We start from the raw sequence: 18,299 nt of genomic DNA, 5'->3' as shown, positions 1-18,299 counted from the left end.
AATATTTGCCCTGCCCATTCGCAACTTTAATTCCGCTTCCTTTTCTTATTAATTAAGTTTATATATCTCCAATATTTTATATCTTTCAGAAAAATATGAGATCACGGTTCGTTTGCCTTTGGGTACTGCTGGGATATTGTAGTATCTATTGGTAGATCGACTTTGCCGTGAAAAATGCGAAACGAAAGAGGCAACTATCTTTTCCAAAGATCTGCCTCGCGAAGATCGAGATCTTCAAAATCTCTGCAGGAAAATATCCGCAGAGCTTGAGAGACATGAGAGGACACGCACTGTCGTCGAATCTTAATCCAGGAAACCTGTTTTCGACAGCAAATATTCTGTTTCCCAACCCTTTTCCATTTTGTTTTGCAAAATATTATCTTTTCTTTCTTCCTCCCTATTAACCCATCTCAACATCATTTTTCTTTAGATTGAATATGAGGTCACGTGCACTCCTTGCGTTTGGGTACTGCTGGGATATGTAGTATCCATCGGTAAGGCTGTCAAGACTGAACAGGTTGCAAGACGCAACCTGCGGCTTATAGTCGCGATCTTGTCGCTTCAGCGAAGAAGCGCCAGTACAAGCTGCTGATATCTAGAGTCAGACACGGTAAGATACTTTCCATCTATTTAGGCTAATTCCTAATTCATTTATTTCAGGAAATCCCCTGCGCCGTGTCTGACTAGGCAATCCTCCGAGAGGAGGGTTGTCAAAACTTCGTTTCCCAGTAGGGAAGAACTGGGGAAGGACCTCACCTGGAATCGGTGATTCCGACACCACTTCGTGGAGCTTCCACAAGGTGATGACCCTTCAGCTGAACCGCTGCGTCCGAATCTTTTAACTCCACAGTTCATTTATTTCATTGATCCTTATAACCAGCCGACTTATTTTTTTACTATCCATCTCTAACTCTTTCCGTTTTAGATGGTGAATTCGGACTCAGCCCAAGCGAAAGAGCTTCCTGGGTTTCTTCCCGAGGGCTTCAAATGCATCAAAGAGGGAAAAGCTCGCATCGTTTATCCGAGCAATGAAGACGCCGACGATGTTCCCGCCTTCTACAACCCCGCCCAAGTATTCAACAGAGATCTTTCCTGCGCCGTCCTTGAGGAGTTCGCTGTCCAGTACAAAGAGAAGAATAAGGAGCTCATCGAAAAACTCGATCAAGAAAAGCGCGCAGAAGATCCGAACTCTTCACCTTGGAAGTTTAAGTGCTTAGAGGCACTTTCTGCTTCAGGTCTAAGGTACTTATCAAGAAATAGGCCAACGTGGCTTTCTCGGGCTTCAAAATATAATCTTTATTCTTTAGATCGTGCCGTTACGCGCTAGAATGCGAAACAGTCGACCAAGTTATCGCCAACGACATTTCCATCAGCGCCGTCCAAGAAATCCACAGAAACGCCAAATTCAACGACTGTTCAAGCAGGATCGAAGTCGCTAACAAAGACGCAATTGAGTTAATGGCGCTCCGACGGGCTCCAAAACTCAATGTCCCAGTAATTGATCTGGATCCGTACGGCTCTGCGACGCCGTTTCTGGACTCCGCTGTTCAAGGTAATTTTCATTTCCTCATAAAATCTTTAAAACAATCTATAGCCGTCAACTACGGTGGCATGCTCATGGTCACGTGCACAGATATGGGCGTTCTAGCCGGCAACCACCCCGAAGCCTGCTTCGCCAAGTACGGCAGCTTCCCTCTCAAATCTCATTTCTGCCACGAGCAAGCGATACGGATCGTCCTCTATTCTATCGAAAGAGCGGCAAATAGATATGGCCGATACATCGAACCTCTCATTTCCCTCCACTTGGACTTTTTCATCCGCGTCTTTGTCCGAGTCCATCACGGCAAAAAACATGTCAAGTTATCATGCACAAAAGGTAATACCTTCTCCGATCTAAATGAATTTCTAATTTTTTCCAGTTGGCTATGTCTGCCGCGATCCTCAGTCTCACGGTTACACGCATTACACCCTTGGCGAGCTTCAAAAGACCGAAAACGGACAAAAATACGTCCCTCCTCAAGTACCCACAGCTTCTTCAATTCCTTACGCGACGAGTCTCAAGCAAGGCGGCCCAATGTGGTTAGGTCCACTGCACAATCACGAATTCGTCCGAGCAGTTCAACGGAGAATCGAAGACAGCGACGAAAGTGTCTGGACGACGAAAACGCGTCTCTGCGGCCTGCTAGAGGCGTGTTTGGAAGAGCTCAACGACGTCCCGCTATATTACCATATGCAAAAAGACTTTGGCATAGTGCTCAAGTTTTCGCTTATGAAACAGCAAGTCCTCCGCTCAGCGATCATCAACGCTGGATACAGGTAATCTTCAACGCATCAATGAATCTAATTCTAATCTAGAGTATCTTCTTCTCACGCAACTACAGACATAATTAAAACTGATGCTCCTTTGAACGTAATATGGGACATTCTTCGCGCGTACGTTAAATCGAAAACAGACGACTTCAAGTTGGAGAAAGTTGAAGAGCATCACGTGAAAAGAAAAATCCTCTCAGATGAGCAGGGCGATACAAAAGTTTCCTTTGAGCAAGCTGAAGATAAGGGATTAAAAGCTATCAAGAATGTTATAAGGTGAGCATACAAACTACTAGCATCGAAATTATAACCGGCTTTATTGTGATCGGAAATGACTGTAAATTCAAGGTTTCCTCCGCTGCCTGCTAATTGGGGTCCCAAAGCGGCAGCCCGAATGCAAATGAAAGAAGGTCAAAAACTGGATTGCAAGAAAAGAAAGACCAATGAAGAAAGCAAAGACAATTGCGTGAGGCAATTGTCTAAGAGGCAACGAATAAAGCAAAATAAGCGTGAAAAAGAAGGAAAACAGATACGAAGACAGATCCAATACCTGACCAATAATTTTAACTGCCATCAACCAATCCAAGAAGGATTGGTGATGTTGTAAAATAAATTATAAAATACTAAAAATTATCATCCACTAAGATTAAAGGCCTTTAAAATCATGGTCTTTGACTTGGTTGTTTTGCGTTTTGAATTTTTGCGAGCATTATGAATTTCAACATATACCGCGTGCAGGTTTATAATTTTGCACAATCGTCCGATTCAAAGGCTTTCTAAAAGCTTACTTTGATGGGATTTCATTAACTTAGAGCGCGTGGAGTGTAAGCTGTCGAATAGTACGCCTGCTGTTTTGTTGTTTGGGTGGATTGAGTCAGTAGTGAAGGGTGTTTGGCATAATCCACGCAGTTGATCCAGTGAAAGTCTGTTCCTCCGTGTGGCAGGCACTCCATAGGGCGCTGTAAGCCCTTTCGCACGATTTAAGATAATTTCGGAATTCTCTTTCTTTGAGACAGGTGCTCAATCAACGTCCTCATTTATTAATGCGGATTTATTAATTTTAAAATGACCAAGACTCTATTTTACCAAAAATGAATATTCAATTATCTGGCCAGTGAGTGTGCAAGTGTAGAACGACCGAGATTGCCAGGTCCCGAAAAGAAAGAAAAAAAAAGAACTGACACAGAAAAAACGAAAAACGCAGCGCACTGTAGCTGTGCTGTAGAGAAGGAAAGAAACCGAACGAATCTAAAAGCGAAAGAACCAAACATTCATCCATCGGCTTGTACGGGAAAAACCGCTTTTGGAAAGAAAAGAAATTTAATTCGATGAAAAAAATGTCTTTGGAGACATAGAAGAGAACCGAGAAAGAAGCGATTCTTCTGAAAACGGCATATTTTTGAAGTAATTGAAGGAGTTATTTCGAAGAGAATATCGTCGGTACTTTTCGCCGATGACACTGTCCAATGGGGTTGAAGCCGGTGCCGAAACAATAGAACTTCTCCAGAAGACTTTCAAGGTAAGACTGAACTTCAGTTACTGTAGAATGGTAATAAGAAACTCATTGAGATAATTTGCCTCGCATTGGTCTTTTTTTCATAAAAATTTAAAGTTCTGTTCATAAAAATTTTGAATTTCAACTGTTTTGCTCAATAATAATTATACTAACGAATTTTATTTGATTGATTTTTTAACTAATTTTTAATTTCGGAAATTATAAATCCAAAAATCTATTTCTTCGTTATTCCCCTTCTTCAAAAAGATGGCCCTCTTCTATAGCGTTATATAAATTAGTCAAGAGCTTGATTAATTATTCAGCTAAGTAATAATTAATTTAATTAAGAACTGAATCATTAATAAATGTTACGTTTACGCTTCGATTTGCTTAAGATGCTTTCGTTTTTGATAATTCTAGCACACGTGATAAGTGAATAGTTCTACGAATAAATGTAGAAGCGCGAATATGAGAATGAATGTTTGATTTCGCAAACTCACGGGCAGGGAGCATGTGAGAGGTTCATTACTATTTATCTGCATCGCTTACAGGTGAATATATGATCAGGAACCTGCGGGTGCATTATTCAACAACCTTCCGCAGTTTTCGCCCCAGTCATTGCGCCCGACCCGCCTGTTTGATTCTGATTCAATCTGAGAGATTCACAAATTCCAAAATTAATTTTTTGAAGAAGTTAACCTCCAAAAAGTGGACCAGAAGGAAACGGGGCGGAAAATTATGCACACAGATACAGAGAAACTTCTACAATTAACCGCGTCTGTCGATTTATGATAATGATTGTTTATCCAGTCGAATTTTAAATTGAGTTCGACTGAAAACACTTAAATCCAGAGTAAGCATAGTGAGACCCTTATTCTAGTAGAAGAAAATAAAGCTTTATCCTTAATCTAGTCCCAATGGAAGCAAAAATTTTTATAATTTTAAAAATATTTTTTTTCGAAATTTCAAAAAATAAAGTCTAAGCCAATCGCCCTAGAAAAAGAAAGAATCGTATTATGCCGTTCAAGGGTATCGGATGGCATTTCGTCGGGAAAGACAAGAACCCAGCGAAAAAGCATCTCAAGGCAGAGCATGACCACCAGGAGTTTCAATCTCGGATGGATATAATCCGGGCCGAGGAGAAAGAACGGTCTCTAGTTTTTCTATATTTTTCTCAAATTTTGAAAATGATGATTTTAGATATGAAATCTTTCAAGCGCGCTCGGAATACCAGAGCCAGAAAAAAGTCCTGTCGAATCTCGACATGCACGATTATCATGTCAGGCTACGGTTAAATTTCTGTCAGAATTCATAACTGAACCTTGAAAAATAACCTTCAAAAGTGATTTGGTTTCTTTGCGATCTCGAGCTCATACAACGGTATATAATGTAAATACAGAAGGATTTACTGTCTTTTGCGGTCGACATGGAGAGAAAAGAGCTAGAATTGATTCTTTTGGACAGCTTTTTTCGTTTGGAAGCTCCTTCATCCTTTTTCAATATAACTAAATTTTTAATTACTCGAGCAAGTTTCAAAAATTGTGATTTTTTCTGACAAAGGGAAAATTTACTTTTACAGCGAAGTTATGGCGTAGAAGTTCTCTTTTCTCTCTGCTGGTCGTCCGCATTAGCGTAATCTCGTTTAATATTCAACCCTGACGGGTTTAGGCACAAGAGGCAGCGGCCAGTCATCAGATGCGGGCTCACATTGTCCCTTGACAGAGAAAATACAGAGAATTTTGCTTTTTAGCTGCCTCATTAGTGTGAAAATTGCGGGCCTTTCGGACCCAGGGCGAATTAAACACCCGCTAGTTGATCATCGCTAAATTGTGATTTTCGAAAAGAGAGCAAAAAAATACAGAACTTAACTGCGGTTCACGTGAGCCCGGCGGCAGAAAATCTTGCCCGGGATGAAAAATGCAGGAAACGGCATGATAATAGAAGGAACAGAGACAGACCGAGTTCGGTATGAAGACATAGAGGAGAACTCGAATGCTTTGAAAATGCCAGATTTAGACTCGCTGCCGCAGATTCACTCGCAGCTCGGCATTGTCACGGTAAAAATTAATTTCTGAAGAAATTTTAAATCGTTTATTTCATTTTTTTATTTATTTTTGAGATCAGTAATTTTACACCAAAACTACAGGAGAGAATTGAATGCGAAAGATAAGTGATTAAATGTACTTTAATTCATGATTAGTTTCAAAGATTTTCATAAATTGAAAGAAAACGACTTTGAAGACTGTGTTTTTGAGGGAATAAATCGTACACGCAAAAGTCGATAATAATAGCATGACTCTTTTAACTCAAAATAGACATTTGACAGTTGCGAGATGATTGAGAATGCAAGACCGCTTCTACCAGAATTTATCAGAGGGCGATAAACAGTGTTAAAGATTTTCATTAAAAATTGAAAGGAGGTGACACTTTTTACCAGCGAAAAAACAATAGCCTGCTAAGACGAATTGCAAGAGCAAAATAATTATTCTTTACTCGGTCACTTCGCCGATAAAACACGCAAAAAAATGACCGAAACATTTCAGACGAAGACGAAAAACGGCAACGGCAAGATGGCACGATCGCTTGAACTAGAGAGAAGGCACTACTTCAGGAAGGTGAGTTCTAGCGCTCTTGCTTTTCCGCTGATAACTCATTCAGGCAATGGGGCTGCTTGCGGTTGGAATAGGAATTATTGCGCTCGGAATCGCGTTTTCTGTGCTCTACTTTTTAAATAGAGAGACGAGGAAAAATATCATGATGGCTGGTCCAATTTGCTTAGCAGTTGGTCTTTTAGGTAAGTTGCTATCACGAAAAAATGATCCTAAACAGGCGGAAATGGGATTTTCTAAGGAAGGTTCTTCATTCCTTCTCGCCAAAAAATGCCTGGATTTTTGAAGATTTCGAAGTTTTTCGGCTACACTTTCATCTTTTTGAATTAACCATTACCAACTGTAAACAATTTTAGTATTTATTTGCGCGATGGTATGGATTCCGATTATCAAAACTAAGTTAAAGAAGAAAATGCAGCAGCAAAAGAGTCAAAATAGATACGGTATCTAATAATTTATAAAAAAAGTACGGCCTTGTGGATTTTTCAACCTCTTCAAAAACGGATTTAGACACTTGAACTTCTGTAATTTCAACAACCCTCCCATCAAGAGTGCCTTCGACAGCATGATTAAAAACAGAACAAACCCTAAATCCACAATTCTTGGGCTTAGATTTCGAAAATCAAACGACTGAGCTTCTTATTTCCTGTTTTATGAAATTTGAATAAAATTTAACTCATTATTTCTTTGCTGAAAAAAAGGGTTTTTATTACTCTCAATATTATTCAGTTATGACAAGAAATGAGCAGAGGGGCAGAGCAATGCACCAGGGTTCTAGCGGCTTCTTTCCTTCTTTACCTCTTCTTCGACTGTAGCTTTTCTTCATCAGTGTTTACTTTTGCAGACGAAGCGTTGCTAAAGAAAGTTTTACGTTAGTGGTTAAAAGTTGGAAGATACTTTGGAAGTCCCGCTTCGATTGCTCGGTTCATCTCGGTGTTGGCTTTCCAGAGTCTCCATATAGCTCCTCCGAGTTCTTGCAAACTCTCATTCGTGGGATCATTAATCAAACGGATGCTGAGATGCTGCATCCTAAGAAAAGATGGAATTTAAAATTTTCAGTCTCCTAACCTTTGGATTTTTTCTTCGTAACTCGCCATTTGAGCGTTGATTTCGGCATCTACTGGTTGCGACTGCTTGTCCATTTTTTGATCTCGAAATTTGATAATCAATTTGAAAAAGTTCTCGAACTGGAAATCTCTTTCGCAAGTGATCGGAGAATGAAAAATCTTATTCCCAAAAAAGCATATCTAGAAAAAAATACAACTTTGTCCCGATTACTCGAGCTCTGTCTGGACTCTAGAAGACAGGTTCAATTTGGCTGATTTTTTTATTGCATTTTTTCTTGCTAATTTGTAACAGATTGATTGTCCTGATGGAAATTTATTGAAGAACGAGTTAATTACTGTCTCAGTGCTGATTTCTGAAGTGTCTAGCGCCCCTGCGTCTACGTGTGAGTTCTCGTGTGAGCCCAAATCTTGCTTCTGCTGCAAGCTCGCAATCTCCGTGCATATCAGTATGCTGGTATTCATCTGCTTCGTTTCATTTTTTCTTATAGAGAGCAGCTCAGCAACCCGGAAAAGGTAAAGAAAAAAGACAAGGAAGAGTGATTTCTGACGATTTGTAGAGAGCTCGTTGTTGACTTGAAGAAGACCAGGCCTTATCTTTTCTCGCAGCTTAGTAGATGGATGCGGAAAATATTTCATTCAAGAACTAACGTTTTGAAATAAACAAATTATGATCCGATGAAAAGTTACTCTCCTGCTTCTGAAACGCTTCTTGTAACTTCTCAAAAAGATATTCCGACTTGGGTCACTTCTCCGACTCCTTCTTTCTTGAGCCTAGGGATTATTAATCCTCACAGCTAGAATTTTTCAATAAAGTGTTGATTATAATTAATAACCCCAGAAAAGAGCAAATGTAAATAGCGAGGTGGCGACAAAGGTATAAATAGTTTTTACGTAAATTGGCACCCCATATGCGCTGTAAATAGCATCTGCTAAGCTCGCTGTCAACCCTCTACCGAATCAACATCACTTTGGGCCCTTCCTATCTGTCGACGGAAATGATAAACTCCCGCGGCGACGAAGCTCGTCTCGCGACTACCAGGACTCGTTCGATCTGTCGGCTCTCAAGGTAACTTAAGGTTAGTTGGTCGAATTCAGCCAATCCCTATTTTTAGGTTAGCAAAAAAGCGAAAGCGAAGGTTCAAAAATGGTTGCAAAAGGAAAATAGTTCAAAAATTCTTTCTTTCAAAAATCTTTAATTATAAGTGCTTCTTCAGACTTTCATAAAAAGTCGAATAATTCTTAAACTAGAGCACAGCAGCTATCATGCGAGGTCGAGTACCATTGGGTTGATCTTGGTCCGTTATCATACCCGCGCTACCTCGCAGCGGGAAAATGCAGCCAGAACAGCGCCGCAAGCTGTGGAATTCTTTCTTCTGTTTCATCGACCTGTCGCCCCGCGAAAACTCGAACTGTTAATGTTCTAAGGTAAGACGTCACTTTAAGGACTCGTGCATTATTGCTCAGTTCAAGTATGTCTGCGGACAGGGGAAACGCTCAAATTTACGGTGGGATAAGTAGGGTCGTAGCCTCGGGCGTGTTACTTGTCTTTTCAGGCTTATCTCCGCCAGACGCTGGGTAGAAATGCAGCTGAGAGTACTTGACTCTTGCCACTGTAGTTGCTCGACGAGGCCCTTCCCGGAGCACTAGAACAATTTCAAAACTACAGTACCAACTCAACCCGCTGACTGCCATCGACACGAACTCCATCAAGAAAATATCCAACCATTTCTGTGAATAAACAACTAAACAATTTACGTTTCACTTAAATCGAGACGAGCAATTGCCAGTTGAGTTTTCATTGCGGCACAGTGGATTTCATGATGATTCCATCGAAGAATTTTATCAGTGATAATCCCACACACGAATTTGTCCCACGAGCGCCGCCCGGAACGAAAACTCGACTCATCGTCGGTATAAAAGCCTATTCGCTCATCAGGTTGCATCACACTCTCCGAAAATAGAAGAAAACATATGTAAACTATAGTTTTTTGTGGACCATTTTTCAGAGACCAGGGCTGGCTAGTTCCCCAAAGATTAAGTGGAGGGTTTTCAAGTTGCCCAGCCTTGTGAAGTGAGAGAGAACTTCAAAATGGCTTACACCAATTTCACCAGCCGGGACGATCCGCCAATGTATCCTCAGAATACCGCGCCAGAGTCCAAAATCACCGTACTTTCTTTCATTTTCTAACATACCCCACCCCCAAATTTTCGCGCATTCCTCGGTACATTTTCCGTAATTTACTCTTCCTGATTTGTTCAAAAACCCCCAAATTTACGCCGCAGAACTTTTCCGCGCGCCTCAAAATTTCCTCTCCTAACTTTTCTGCGTGCGCCCTAATTTACGCTCGCGGCGCTGATTAGCTTCGCCGGTTAACTTTCTGAGTGCGCAAAAGTCTTGTTTTGCTCGCTCCGGGCAAATAAAGGATGATCTTTTATAAAAAGCCAGATTCCCGTATAGGGCAGCCCTATCTTATGTTATCTTTGATAAAATTATTGTTTATTGTTACAGTGAAGTTTATAAATATTTGATAAAACATTATGCTAGTGCGATAGATGAAAACGACTTCTGCGGAGCATTGCATTTTGAAAATCCTGACCTCAATATTTTAAGTTACTCGAATGGTACGATTTTTATGTGTCCAAGCCACGAAAAATTTCCAATTCTAGCGCCTCAAGTACCTGAAAAAGACTAAAATCCCTTGGTTTAATTTGGCGCTATGATTGCATAACGCGCCCGTTAATTAATCATAAGCGTTGACGCGCATTTCAGCGGGTCGCGAGTAAATTTGGGCGCACGCGGAAAAGTTAGGAGAAGAAATTTGGAAACGCGGGGAAACGCGAGGAAGCGTAAATTTCGGGGGTTTCGGAAAAGTTAGGAAACGTAAACTTGGGCGAAATACCACGAATTGCGCGGAAATTTAGGGGGGGGGGTATGTTAGAGTAAACAACTGCTATTTGGCAAGTTCCTTTTTACATTCGCATTTTGAACGGAAAGACGGTGATTTTGAACTCTCTCCGATCCTTCTGCACCAGCAGATGACACGGTTCCTCTGGTTCAACCCTGCACATTGACTGGCATCGTCACCCAGCAGCCCGCCTCTTTCCTTCAGGATAGGTTCTCACATGCACAAAATCATGTTTTAGAATTTTCTACGAAACTAGAGAGATTGTTCTGCAATTAGAAAGCTGACCTGTTCAAAGGCTTCTGTGCACAAAAACGACTTCAAGCATGGATTATTCTCTTGCGTCGACAGCCTCCCTGCCTGCGGAATCTGCATCTGTGCTATCGTCAACCCGGCCTGGTCTGTCTACACCACACAGAATTATCTCCATCCCGGCGAAGGATAGTGTTAGAAATTCCCCATACAAGTTATTCAGTGATTTCTTTTTCAACACAGGAAAGCCAAGTGCCACGCGTTGTGTCATCCTTGCAGTCAGTTTGTAGGCGGTGCACTCTGCTGTGCTGGAACCATCGAAATGGCATGGGGAGGTATCAAGACCGCTATTGAAACCGGAACTTTCAAGCCACCAGCAGAACTTGTTGCCACTGGAATCGGCATCAAGCTCGCTGGACTCTTCTTTCTAATGGTGAGCTTATTTCTATCATGATTTGAGTTCAAATTTCTTCCCAAGCTGCCAACCTGGATGGTCTGGCGACAACGAGGAGAGATCAAGAAGAAATTCAACATTCCGAAGGATCAATTCTGGTAATAATCTTCACAAACTCATCCAATCAATAAACCTTTTTAGCGACTTTCTCGCTTCCTTCTTCTGCCAGATCTGCGTCATGACCCAGAACGAGCGCCAAGTCACCTCCGCTGCTGCTGAGCGACTTTGAATCATCCAGCATCAAGAGGAATAAATTGGAAACATGTTCTTTCAACATCTCCCTGCTCAGTAACTGCACTAGCCATCGAATAAACTACTGAAACTGCTCAAAATGCCCATTCCTTTCAATTTCAAGTCAATCAACCTCTTTATTATTGAACTTTATTAATAAAATTAATTAGTAAAGGAGAGAATTGTACTTGGAACCCAGATATGCTGAATTTCCTGTTTTGAGCTTCATTTCAAAAAGATCATCGACGCCAAAGATGCCCCCTTATGGCTGTAGTGGCGGTTTACTACCCATTTGCCAAGCGTGGGCGGAGGAAATCATTGGCGATTGCGCGTTGCGTCGACGTCGCGACGCGATTGGCCGCAGGATCTCGTTTCCACACAACACGCGTCCCATTGACAACTGCGGTATTATTCAAAGCGCGCAAAAAAGTGTCTTACGAAAGAAAAACTTTAATATCCGCGCTGCTGCAACCCCAAAAACCGTAGCTTCAATTTCACCAATTTTCAATTTCGTTAATTCAGCATAATAAATTTCCCTGAATCCCACATTCAAGTAAAAAAAGAAAGAAAGAGAAGTCCGCATTTTTTTCATTTTTCGAGGACTTAGGCCCGCGTGGGGGGAAAATACCATAAAAAGGTATATTCTTTTGTCTTGTTACTTACAACTTTCTCTGCTATTAAAAATTTGCAAAAGATGAAAATCACGATTTTTCATGTCTTAGTTTATTTACAATAGAAATAGCGAAATAACGAAAAGATAAGATTCGCGGTTCAGATCGTCGAATGATCGCCAGTTTGTGATGTCCCTCTAAAAAATCATTTTCCCTAACTCTGGACAATGAGCACCGAGGCTGCGAATGGGAACAGGCCGCGCTGGACGAATCAACTCGATTTTATCCGAAAAGAAATACTGGTGAAAGTGCAGAAGCACCAGCATGCATGGCCATTCCAGGTGCAGACAAAACACAAAACTCATAATCCTCAAATCTTCCTCAGCAGTCCGATAATAATAATCGTCGTTAATTAAAATAATCGGAATACAGTGTCACTCAAAATCTCTTGAAAGTCATTTTCGTAAATCTTCATTTTCATTAAATTGAAAATGTTCATTTCGTCTTACGCAGACTCGTGAAAATTTTTTTATACAGTTATATATGGATGAACGTCAAATTCAGTAATCAGTCAAAATGATAGCCATTCATGGATTTTTAAACCATTTTTTAGAAAAATAAATAGAATCTCCAGTTAATTAAATTAAAAAAGCGACTGTTATTGGCGAAAAATAAAAACTCTCTCAGAAACCCGTTGATCCAGTCAAGCTCTCCCTTCCGGACTATTATGACGTCGTTAAAAAGCCCATGGACTTGTCGACGATCAGGAAAAAGTTCGACACTTATCAGTACAACTCGTAAGCAATCCTTCTTTTCCCTACTCTGGGCTAAAAATGGTCTTTTCTAGTGGAGCGGAGGCGCTATCCGACTTCGAAGTCATGTTTTCCAACTGCTATCTTTATAACAAGCCGACGGACGATGTGACCTTGATGTGTCAGGCGGTCGAGTCGGCATTCAAGGATCTGGTCAAGAAGATGAACTCTGATCCGACGCTTAGAAGCGAATTGGAGGTACTTGGCGCTATTCACGAAAATAAAGCTTCTTTGAAAATACTTGAAATTTCGAAAATCTTTTCCTGGTTTCCGCGTCTTACAGTGTGTTTCAGGCCGAACCGCCGCACCCACCCAAGTCGACGAAAAAGTCTAAGGGGCCGGGAAAGAAGCAGCGTCCACCGGCGGCGAGGAAGGAGCCCGCGGAAAAGAACAACGCGACTCAGAACTCTGACGAAGCAATCACTTCTAGGCTTGGCTCGAGTAGCTCGAGCAGCAACGCTCGGGAAAACTTCCAGGCCGCCAAGTACGAAAGATACTGGGTGCTGGTATTTCTCATATTTTCAATTTAGCAAACGCCGCGGCGTGAAGAGACCCAGTGGCACTCCTGTCGACACTGATGGTTCACTTTGCTCCGAGCCGGACAATAAGAAGCCAAAGAAGAGGAGAAGATGGATCTCCGGCGCAAAGGGTGTCATCGATGCGCTTTTTGCACCGGAGCATCAAAGTAACTTCCCACCCTTTCGTCTTCTTTGCTAACCTCTTTGTTTAGGTATAGCATATCTGTTCTATGAACCCGTAGATTATAAAAAACTGAAACTCCCGGACTACCCAAAAATCATCACCGAACCGATGGACATGGGCACGATACGGCAGAAATTGATCGACGGCAAGTACAACACTCCCGCGGAAGTCGAAAAGGACATGGAACTGATGTTTCACAACTGCTATCGCTACAATCCGCCGCAAAATGCCGTCGTCAAATGTGCCAAAAAGCTTGACAATGTGTTTCACAAAAAGTAAGCGGCCTTCTCTCCACGAGAATGCGACAGTAGAATTGTCTTCATCATTCATGCTCATTTTATAGGTGGGGCATTTATTTGAAAACTATAGAAGACCAAGAAGAGGAGGAAATCGAGCAGGCTGCACGAGAAGAAAAGGGCCAGACGGAAGTCAAGTCCGAAGCAGAATCGGACGGAGGAGAATCCGGCTCTGAGGGCGACAACGAAGAGGAAGACGAGGAAGGCGAAGAAGAAGAAGAGGAGGAAGAAGAAGTTTTCGATGATGAAAACGAAAATTCTAACGCAGCGAGCGAGCGCTCCGGCCACTCGACTAAATCAGGGAAACGACCAAAGCCAACGTCGGAGGAGGAGATGGACGAGGAACTCGATTACATTAGCGAACGATTGACGGAAATTCTCAATGAAGTTGCGGATTTGACCGAAAGACAGGTTTTGAGGCCAATAGACGACTCTTAGCCAACCTTTTTATTCAGCAAAAACTGCTGATATCGCACCAAAGAAAACACAACAAGCAAGTAAGGAGGGATGAAACGTCGAGGAGTGGTAGAGTCCGCAAGCCCACGGAAGCAGAGCTCCTGCATCGGGAACAGACAAAGAATCCTCCGAGAGGTGAGCATATTCTCTCCTAGTTTTAGTACTTATTGTCCTCTTAGTCCTAGAGCAACCTCCTCAACCAGTAATCCCCAAGCAGCGAAATCCAAGTGCCAAGAAGGCGACGAAGCTCCAGCATCGAGTCCCGGAAGCTGCTTCCTCGTCGAAAGCGATTAAAGAGGAGACTGTCGAGCCCGAGAATCCAGAAGAGAAGGAGAAGATGACATACGACGAAAAACGAAAACTATCACTAAATATAAACCGCTTGCCCAAAGAAAAACTGCGCAAAGTTGTCACCATCATCCAGGTTTGCTACTGTCAGTGCAAAGTAACTAATGATTCTTGCGCTAAATAGAAGCACGAGCCGAATCTGAAGGATACCAAACCCGACGAAATTGAAATTGATTTCGAAACGCTAAGACCTGTTACTCTCCGTGCTCTAGAATCGTTTGTCAAACGAGTTCTTCGTGAGTCACGTGATTCCCGCCCTTCCAAGAGGTAGTTTTTCTTTTCTCTGATTATTGTCTTATGCAACTTTAGTCGGCAACTTGCTAAAGACTTGGAAGAAAAAATCATCAGAAATCAGCAGGAAAGGCTCTAGCTTAGCTAATTTAAGAAATTTGATGAAAAAATTTGTGAAAAATTATTTATAAATTTCGAATCGCGGCAACCGTAGAAACTAAAGAAAGCTTTTAACTTTCATGAAAAAATGGTCTAACGAAGTTAGGGTTTGAGGTTTATTTTTAATCAAAATATAAGGTTGTCATTATGCTTGGAAGACAATTCAGCTTGTCATCCAGCCCCTTAAAATTTACAATGCTAGAACCTTGCAAAAGCAAGTTGCCCAGCTCGACAAGGAACTTGGAATCAAGCCGAGAGCAAACAACAAACGAAATCTCGACAGTAAGATATCAATGACGTCTTGTATTATAACAGTAACAAGATTCCGTAGATTCGGTTCAGTCGTCCTCGAGTTCTTCCGATTCCAGTTCAAGCGAGTCCGGATCCGATTCCAGTGACTCTGAGACGGAAACTGAGCAAGAAGAAACGACGCAGAAGCCAAAAGGCCCCAGTCTCTCGCCAATCAACGAGGCTGAGCGAAAGAAGTCGCCAAAGACGGAAGTCGTTGAACCAAAAGTCGAGCGTCTAACTCCGCCCAGTACTGCGGAATCCACGGCGCAGCAGAATGGGCACGCAAAGAGACCCGAGGCGAGTGTCTCGCTAAAGGAGTCGACGCCTCTTGATGCTGATGCTCGATTGAGCGAAGATGATGAAGCAGCATCCGTTCTGCCTCCGACAATCAAGTCCGAAATTGCCAAGTCGCCGAAAGAGCAACAGATCTCGAGCGACGCGACAAACGGTGGCTCCTCCTCGCAGCCTACATTCGCAAAGCCGATCAACAACAACACGACGGAAAAAGGATCGTCGCGGCCTGTCAAAGGATCAACGCCAGAAAGAAAAGGCAGCGCATGGAGTTTCGGCAGTCCAACAGACCCCAGCCCAGAAAAGAAACTAAGCGTGTCTGATGACAACCGAACATTGAACGAGTTCAAACTCCTGGCCGACCAGAAAAGGAGGCGAGAAGAGATTCTCAAAAAGGATGTTCCTGATGCCAAAAGTTCTCCGCCGCCAACTGGTAGGAAAAATCAAGAAATAAACAAGGACTCAAACGCCAAAACCATTTTCAGATAATGTCCTCTCAGCTATCCTTGGCGAGCCATCAATTCAAAGCCATGTGCCACCAAAGGGTCCCATTCTTGGATTACCGGAGGAAGATGGTAAGACCTTGAGCTCTGACTCCGCTAACGATTAAAGATGCAAGAAAGCAGAATCAGAATAACAAGAAATCATTTAATTTATTCTATGTTTCTATCTAATAAATCTATCATTTACACTACCACACTACTACCCCGCATCGCTTGGCAGCTATTCACCCATCGCTTGAAAATTCAACCGTCGTCGTTGAATTTTTTTGTAAAAAACAAACAAACAACAAAAATCATGCTCGATAGCACCAGGGTGGGCAACTAATGCTGGCAATCCAGTCCATTTGGCCCACATTGGTGTACACTTCATCCTCACCGTCAAATTTCCGTATTCATCTTTTCGTTGATAGATGGGTGTTCAAACAGATTCATACCGAAATCCGGTTACATAACGTTCTATTTGAAGATGAAGAACAAAAACGTAAGAGACACGAGGCTCGCGAGGCCGCTAAACGAAGCAGGCACAAGGCCAAGCCAATCTTTGACCTAAACGACGCGGGAGATCTCATGAGCGAGTTCGAAGAGAACGTAAATGGATACAGGCAAACGTCTTCAATAATTGAATGAACGGATATCTAATAAGTTCATTTATTATATTCTGCAAAGATGGAATTTACCGATATTTCCTTTGCAGCCGTAAAAATGCGAAAAAATGCATCAAACTGTTGTTTGATAAAAGAAAAAGTTGCATTTTACTTTAGGTTAATATATTTTTTTGACTGACTAGGCTGTTATGACTTCCAAATATACCTCATCAATTTGACTTACTATTCTTTACTCGAGTTTGCAGATATCAAGACCGTTGTAAACTTTTACTTACATTCGGCACTATTTTTTTGTTCTGGCCAAGCAGGAACTAGAAACGCCCAACTAAAAATTCGAAGGTTTGACTTCAGTGGATAGTTCTTTCTGTTCTCAGATTTTTCTAAGAGCCTTGGCAATGTGAAAATGAAGTTTGGTCCACTTTCTTACGGATTTAACATAGCAGCACTCTTATCTCATCTCGCCAAATTGGAGCTTCGACTTTTATCAAGTTTGTCTTCGAGCGGGATATAGGAATTTGTGGGACTTCCCTAAGTATTTCGAAGTCTAAGAATAATACGTAGAATCAAATGTTAATTCGGAGTATTTTTTTGTTCTTGCTTTTAAAAGTGCCATTGTAAGTGATGAGGCGTTTGAAAAGGCATTCAGCAGCAGTAACAGGTTAATACTATTTTGTTGACGTGGAAAAAGATAACGTTGGCTCCGCCGCTCTCAGCTCTTATACCAGTTTTTACAATTCACATATCTTGCCACAACTTTACGCTTCGATTCTCTGCCTACAGATAAGACTTGTTAATAAGAATTTACATTTTTACTTCGTTGAAAATTACAACTAAAATATTTGCATCGCCTGTTTGTTGAGATTTACTCTTCTCAAATTTAAAAAGGAAATTCAAAATTTGAATTTTTCCAAAATGATTTCCGGTTTCCAATGTCCAATTTTGTCCAAAACATCTTTTTACACACGAAAAAGTGAAAAAGTCTGAGCAAAGTATCTCCACTCCATCTATAAGTTCCATTATCATTTATTATTCTTATCATATCATTCATTGAAACAAAAAACTTTCGCACTCAACTCTATTACTACTATTTTTACTCAATTTGTATTTTGATCATTTACATATTGAAACAAACTACTACTATTTCTTCCAGCGTACCCTTTGCTCATTAATTTGAGAAGAACCGCTTTGCCAAAAATACGAGTCAAAGGGTATGAAAAACAAAACAAAAAAAAGAAGATATAGTCTGAGACATAACCAATGCCTTAAAATTTCAAAATCGCATTCTGTATTTTTTTTATAAAAAAAACATCGTCAACATCAGCTTACATTGCCTTTACAGTACCAGTTTCGAGTTAACCAGCTTCAACCGAAGGTTGCAACAAGTAAAGTTCATTGACCTTCTTTTGTTGATAGTGTTTAAAGAAGACACGTTTTTTTCTTTATTTCTTTTATTATTTATTGTCGTTGAAGAACTTATCGACCCCTGTTTCCATTTTTGGCAAAAAATACCAACAGATAAGAACATTGATATTGTCAATTGTCAGAATCGACACTACGATTCTGACTAATTTGATCCCGATCCTCCAGACCTTCTTTTAAATATACATATATATATATTTAGATTATTTCCAATAGCCACAAATTTCCACCTTTGTAAATATCAAATATAAATT

The 18,299-nt window shown here is 41.2% G+C and overlaps 3 protein-coding genes and 3 long non-coding RNA genes across 7 annotated transcripts; 5 read left to right on the top strand and 1 right to left on the bottom strand.

Annotated features, from left to right (window-relative positions):
* The first annotated feature begins 434 nt into the window (after positions 1-434).
* LOC145709817 (uncharacterized) lies at positions 435-896 on the top strand. The gene is made up of 2 exons (XR_014134945.1): positions 435-610; positions 661-896. It is a non-coding gene; the product is annotated as an uncharacterized LOC145709817 (long non-coding RNA).
* Positions 897-925: 29 nt separating this feature from the next.
* Positions 926-2,925, top strand: LOC145709274 (tRNA (guanine(26)-N(2))-dimethyltransferase-like). The gene is made up of 6 exons (XM_081786952.1): positions 926-1,242; positions 1,308-1,552; positions 1,595-1,876; positions 1,920-2,316; positions 2,356-2,586; positions 2,659-2,925. The coding sequence occupies exons 1-6, from the start codon at positions 926-928 to the stop codon at positions 2,915-2,917; spliced, it is 1,731 nt and encodes a 576-aa protein (XP_081643078.1). The 3' UTR covers positions 2,918-2,925.
* A 3,430-nt stretch (positions 2,926-6,355) lies between these two features.
* LOC145710006 (phosphoinositide-interacting protein-like) lies at positions 6,356-6,874 on the top strand. The gene is made up of 3 exons (XM_081787686.1): positions 6,356-6,420; positions 6,464-6,599; positions 6,771-6,874. The coding sequence occupies exons 1-3, from the start codon at positions 6,376-6,378 to the stop codon at positions 6,863-6,865; spliced, it is 276 nt and encodes a 91-aa protein (XP_081643812.1). The 5' UTR covers positions 6,356-6,375; the 3' UTR covers positions 6,866-6,874.
* Positions 6,875-7,124: 250 nt separating this feature from the next.
* Positions 7,125-7,604, bottom strand: LOC145710343 (uncharacterized). Its single transcript, XR_014135034.1, has 3 exons — positions 7,483-7,604; positions 7,312-7,443; positions 7,125-7,269 (listed from the first exon to the last, which is right to left on the bottom strand). It is a non-coding gene; the product is annotated as an uncharacterized LOC145710343 (long non-coding RNA).
* A 3,082-nt stretch (positions 7,605-10,686) lies between these two features.
* On the top strand, positions 10,687-11,398 carry LOC145709765 (uncharacterized). The gene is made up of 3 exons (XR_014134939.1): positions 10,687-11,069; positions 11,115-11,188; positions 11,232-11,398. It is a non-coding gene; the product is annotated as an uncharacterized LOC145709765 (long non-coding RNA).
* Positions 11,399-11,745: 347 nt separating this feature from the next.
* On the top strand, positions 11,746-18,154 carry LOC145707651 (bromodomain-containing protein 2-like). Of its 2 annotated transcripts, none has more exons than XM_081785207.1 (17): positions 11,746-11,958; positions 12,097-12,273; positions 12,620-12,729; positions 12,780-12,942; positions 13,038-13,228; positions 13,275-13,429; positions 13,475-13,721; positions 13,790-14,153; positions 14,198-14,333; positions 14,378-14,622; positions 14,671-14,813; positions 14,856-14,904; positions 15,152-15,218; positions 15,259-15,951; positions 16,004-16,093; positions 16,488-16,623; positions 17,315-18,154. In XM_081785207.1, exons 2-17 carry the CDS (start codon positions 12,160-12,162, stop codon positions 17,316-17,318), a joined length of 2,907 nt encoding a protein of 968 aa, XP_081641333.1. In that variant the 5' UTR covers positions 11,746-11,958; positions 12,097-12,159; the 3' UTR covers positions 17,319-18,154. The 2 variants fall into 2 exon arrangements, with proteins under 2 accessions (XP_081641333.1, XP_081641334.1); XM_081785208.1 differs by having other exon boundaries at positions 11,747-11,958; positions 15,268-15,951.
* Positions 18,155-18,299: the final 145 nt, after the last annotated feature.

This window comes from Oikopleura dioica, chromosome XSR (genome assembly GCF_907165135.1).
Source record: "Oikopleura dioica chromosome XSR, OKI2018_I68_1.0, whole genome shotgun sequence".
Classification (NCBI taxonomy): Eukaryota; Metazoa; Chordata; class Appendicularia; order Copelata; family Oikopleuridae; genus Oikopleura; species Oikopleura dioica.
The sequence above is the reverse complement of the archived record's forward strand: the minus strand, read 5'-3'. Positions and strand labels throughout refer to the sequence as shown.

Coding starts and splice junctions, on each gene's coding strand:
- LOC145709274 (XM_081786952.1), top strand. CDS start 926: ATGGTGAATTCGGACTCAGCCCAAGCGAAAGAGCTTCCTGGGTTTCTT. Junction 1,553..1,594: donor TCTGGACTCCGCTGTTCAAG/GTAATTTTCATT, acceptor AACAATCTATAG/CCGTCAACTACGGTGGCATG. Junction 2,587..2,658: donor GCTATCAAGAATGTTATAAG/GTGAGCATACAA, acceptor TGTAAATTCAAG/GTTTCCTCCGCTGCCTGCTA.
- LOC145710006 (XM_081787686.1), top strand. CDS start 6,376: ATGGCACGATCGCTTGAACTAGAGAGAAGGCACTACTTCAGGAAG. Junction 6,421..6,463: donor GAAGGCACTACTTCAGGAAG/GTGAGTTCTAGC, acceptor TAACTCATTCAG/GCAATGGGGCTGCTTGCGGT. Junction 6,600..6,770: donor CTTAGCAGTTGGTCTTTTAG/GTAAGTTGCTAT, acceptor AAACAATTTTAG/TATTTATTTGCGCGATGGTA.
- LOC145707651 (XM_081785207.1), top strand. CDS start 12,160: ATGAGCACCGAGGCTGCGAATGGGAACAGGCCGCGCTGGACGAATCAA. Junction 13,229..13,274: donor GAAAACTTCCAGGCCGCCAA/GTACGAAAGATA, acceptor TTTTCAATTTAG/CAAACGCCGCGGCGTGAAGA. Junction 14,623..14,670: donor AAGTTGTCACCATCATCCAG/GTTTGCTACTGT, acceptor TGCGCTAAATAG/AAGCACGAGCCGAATCTGAA.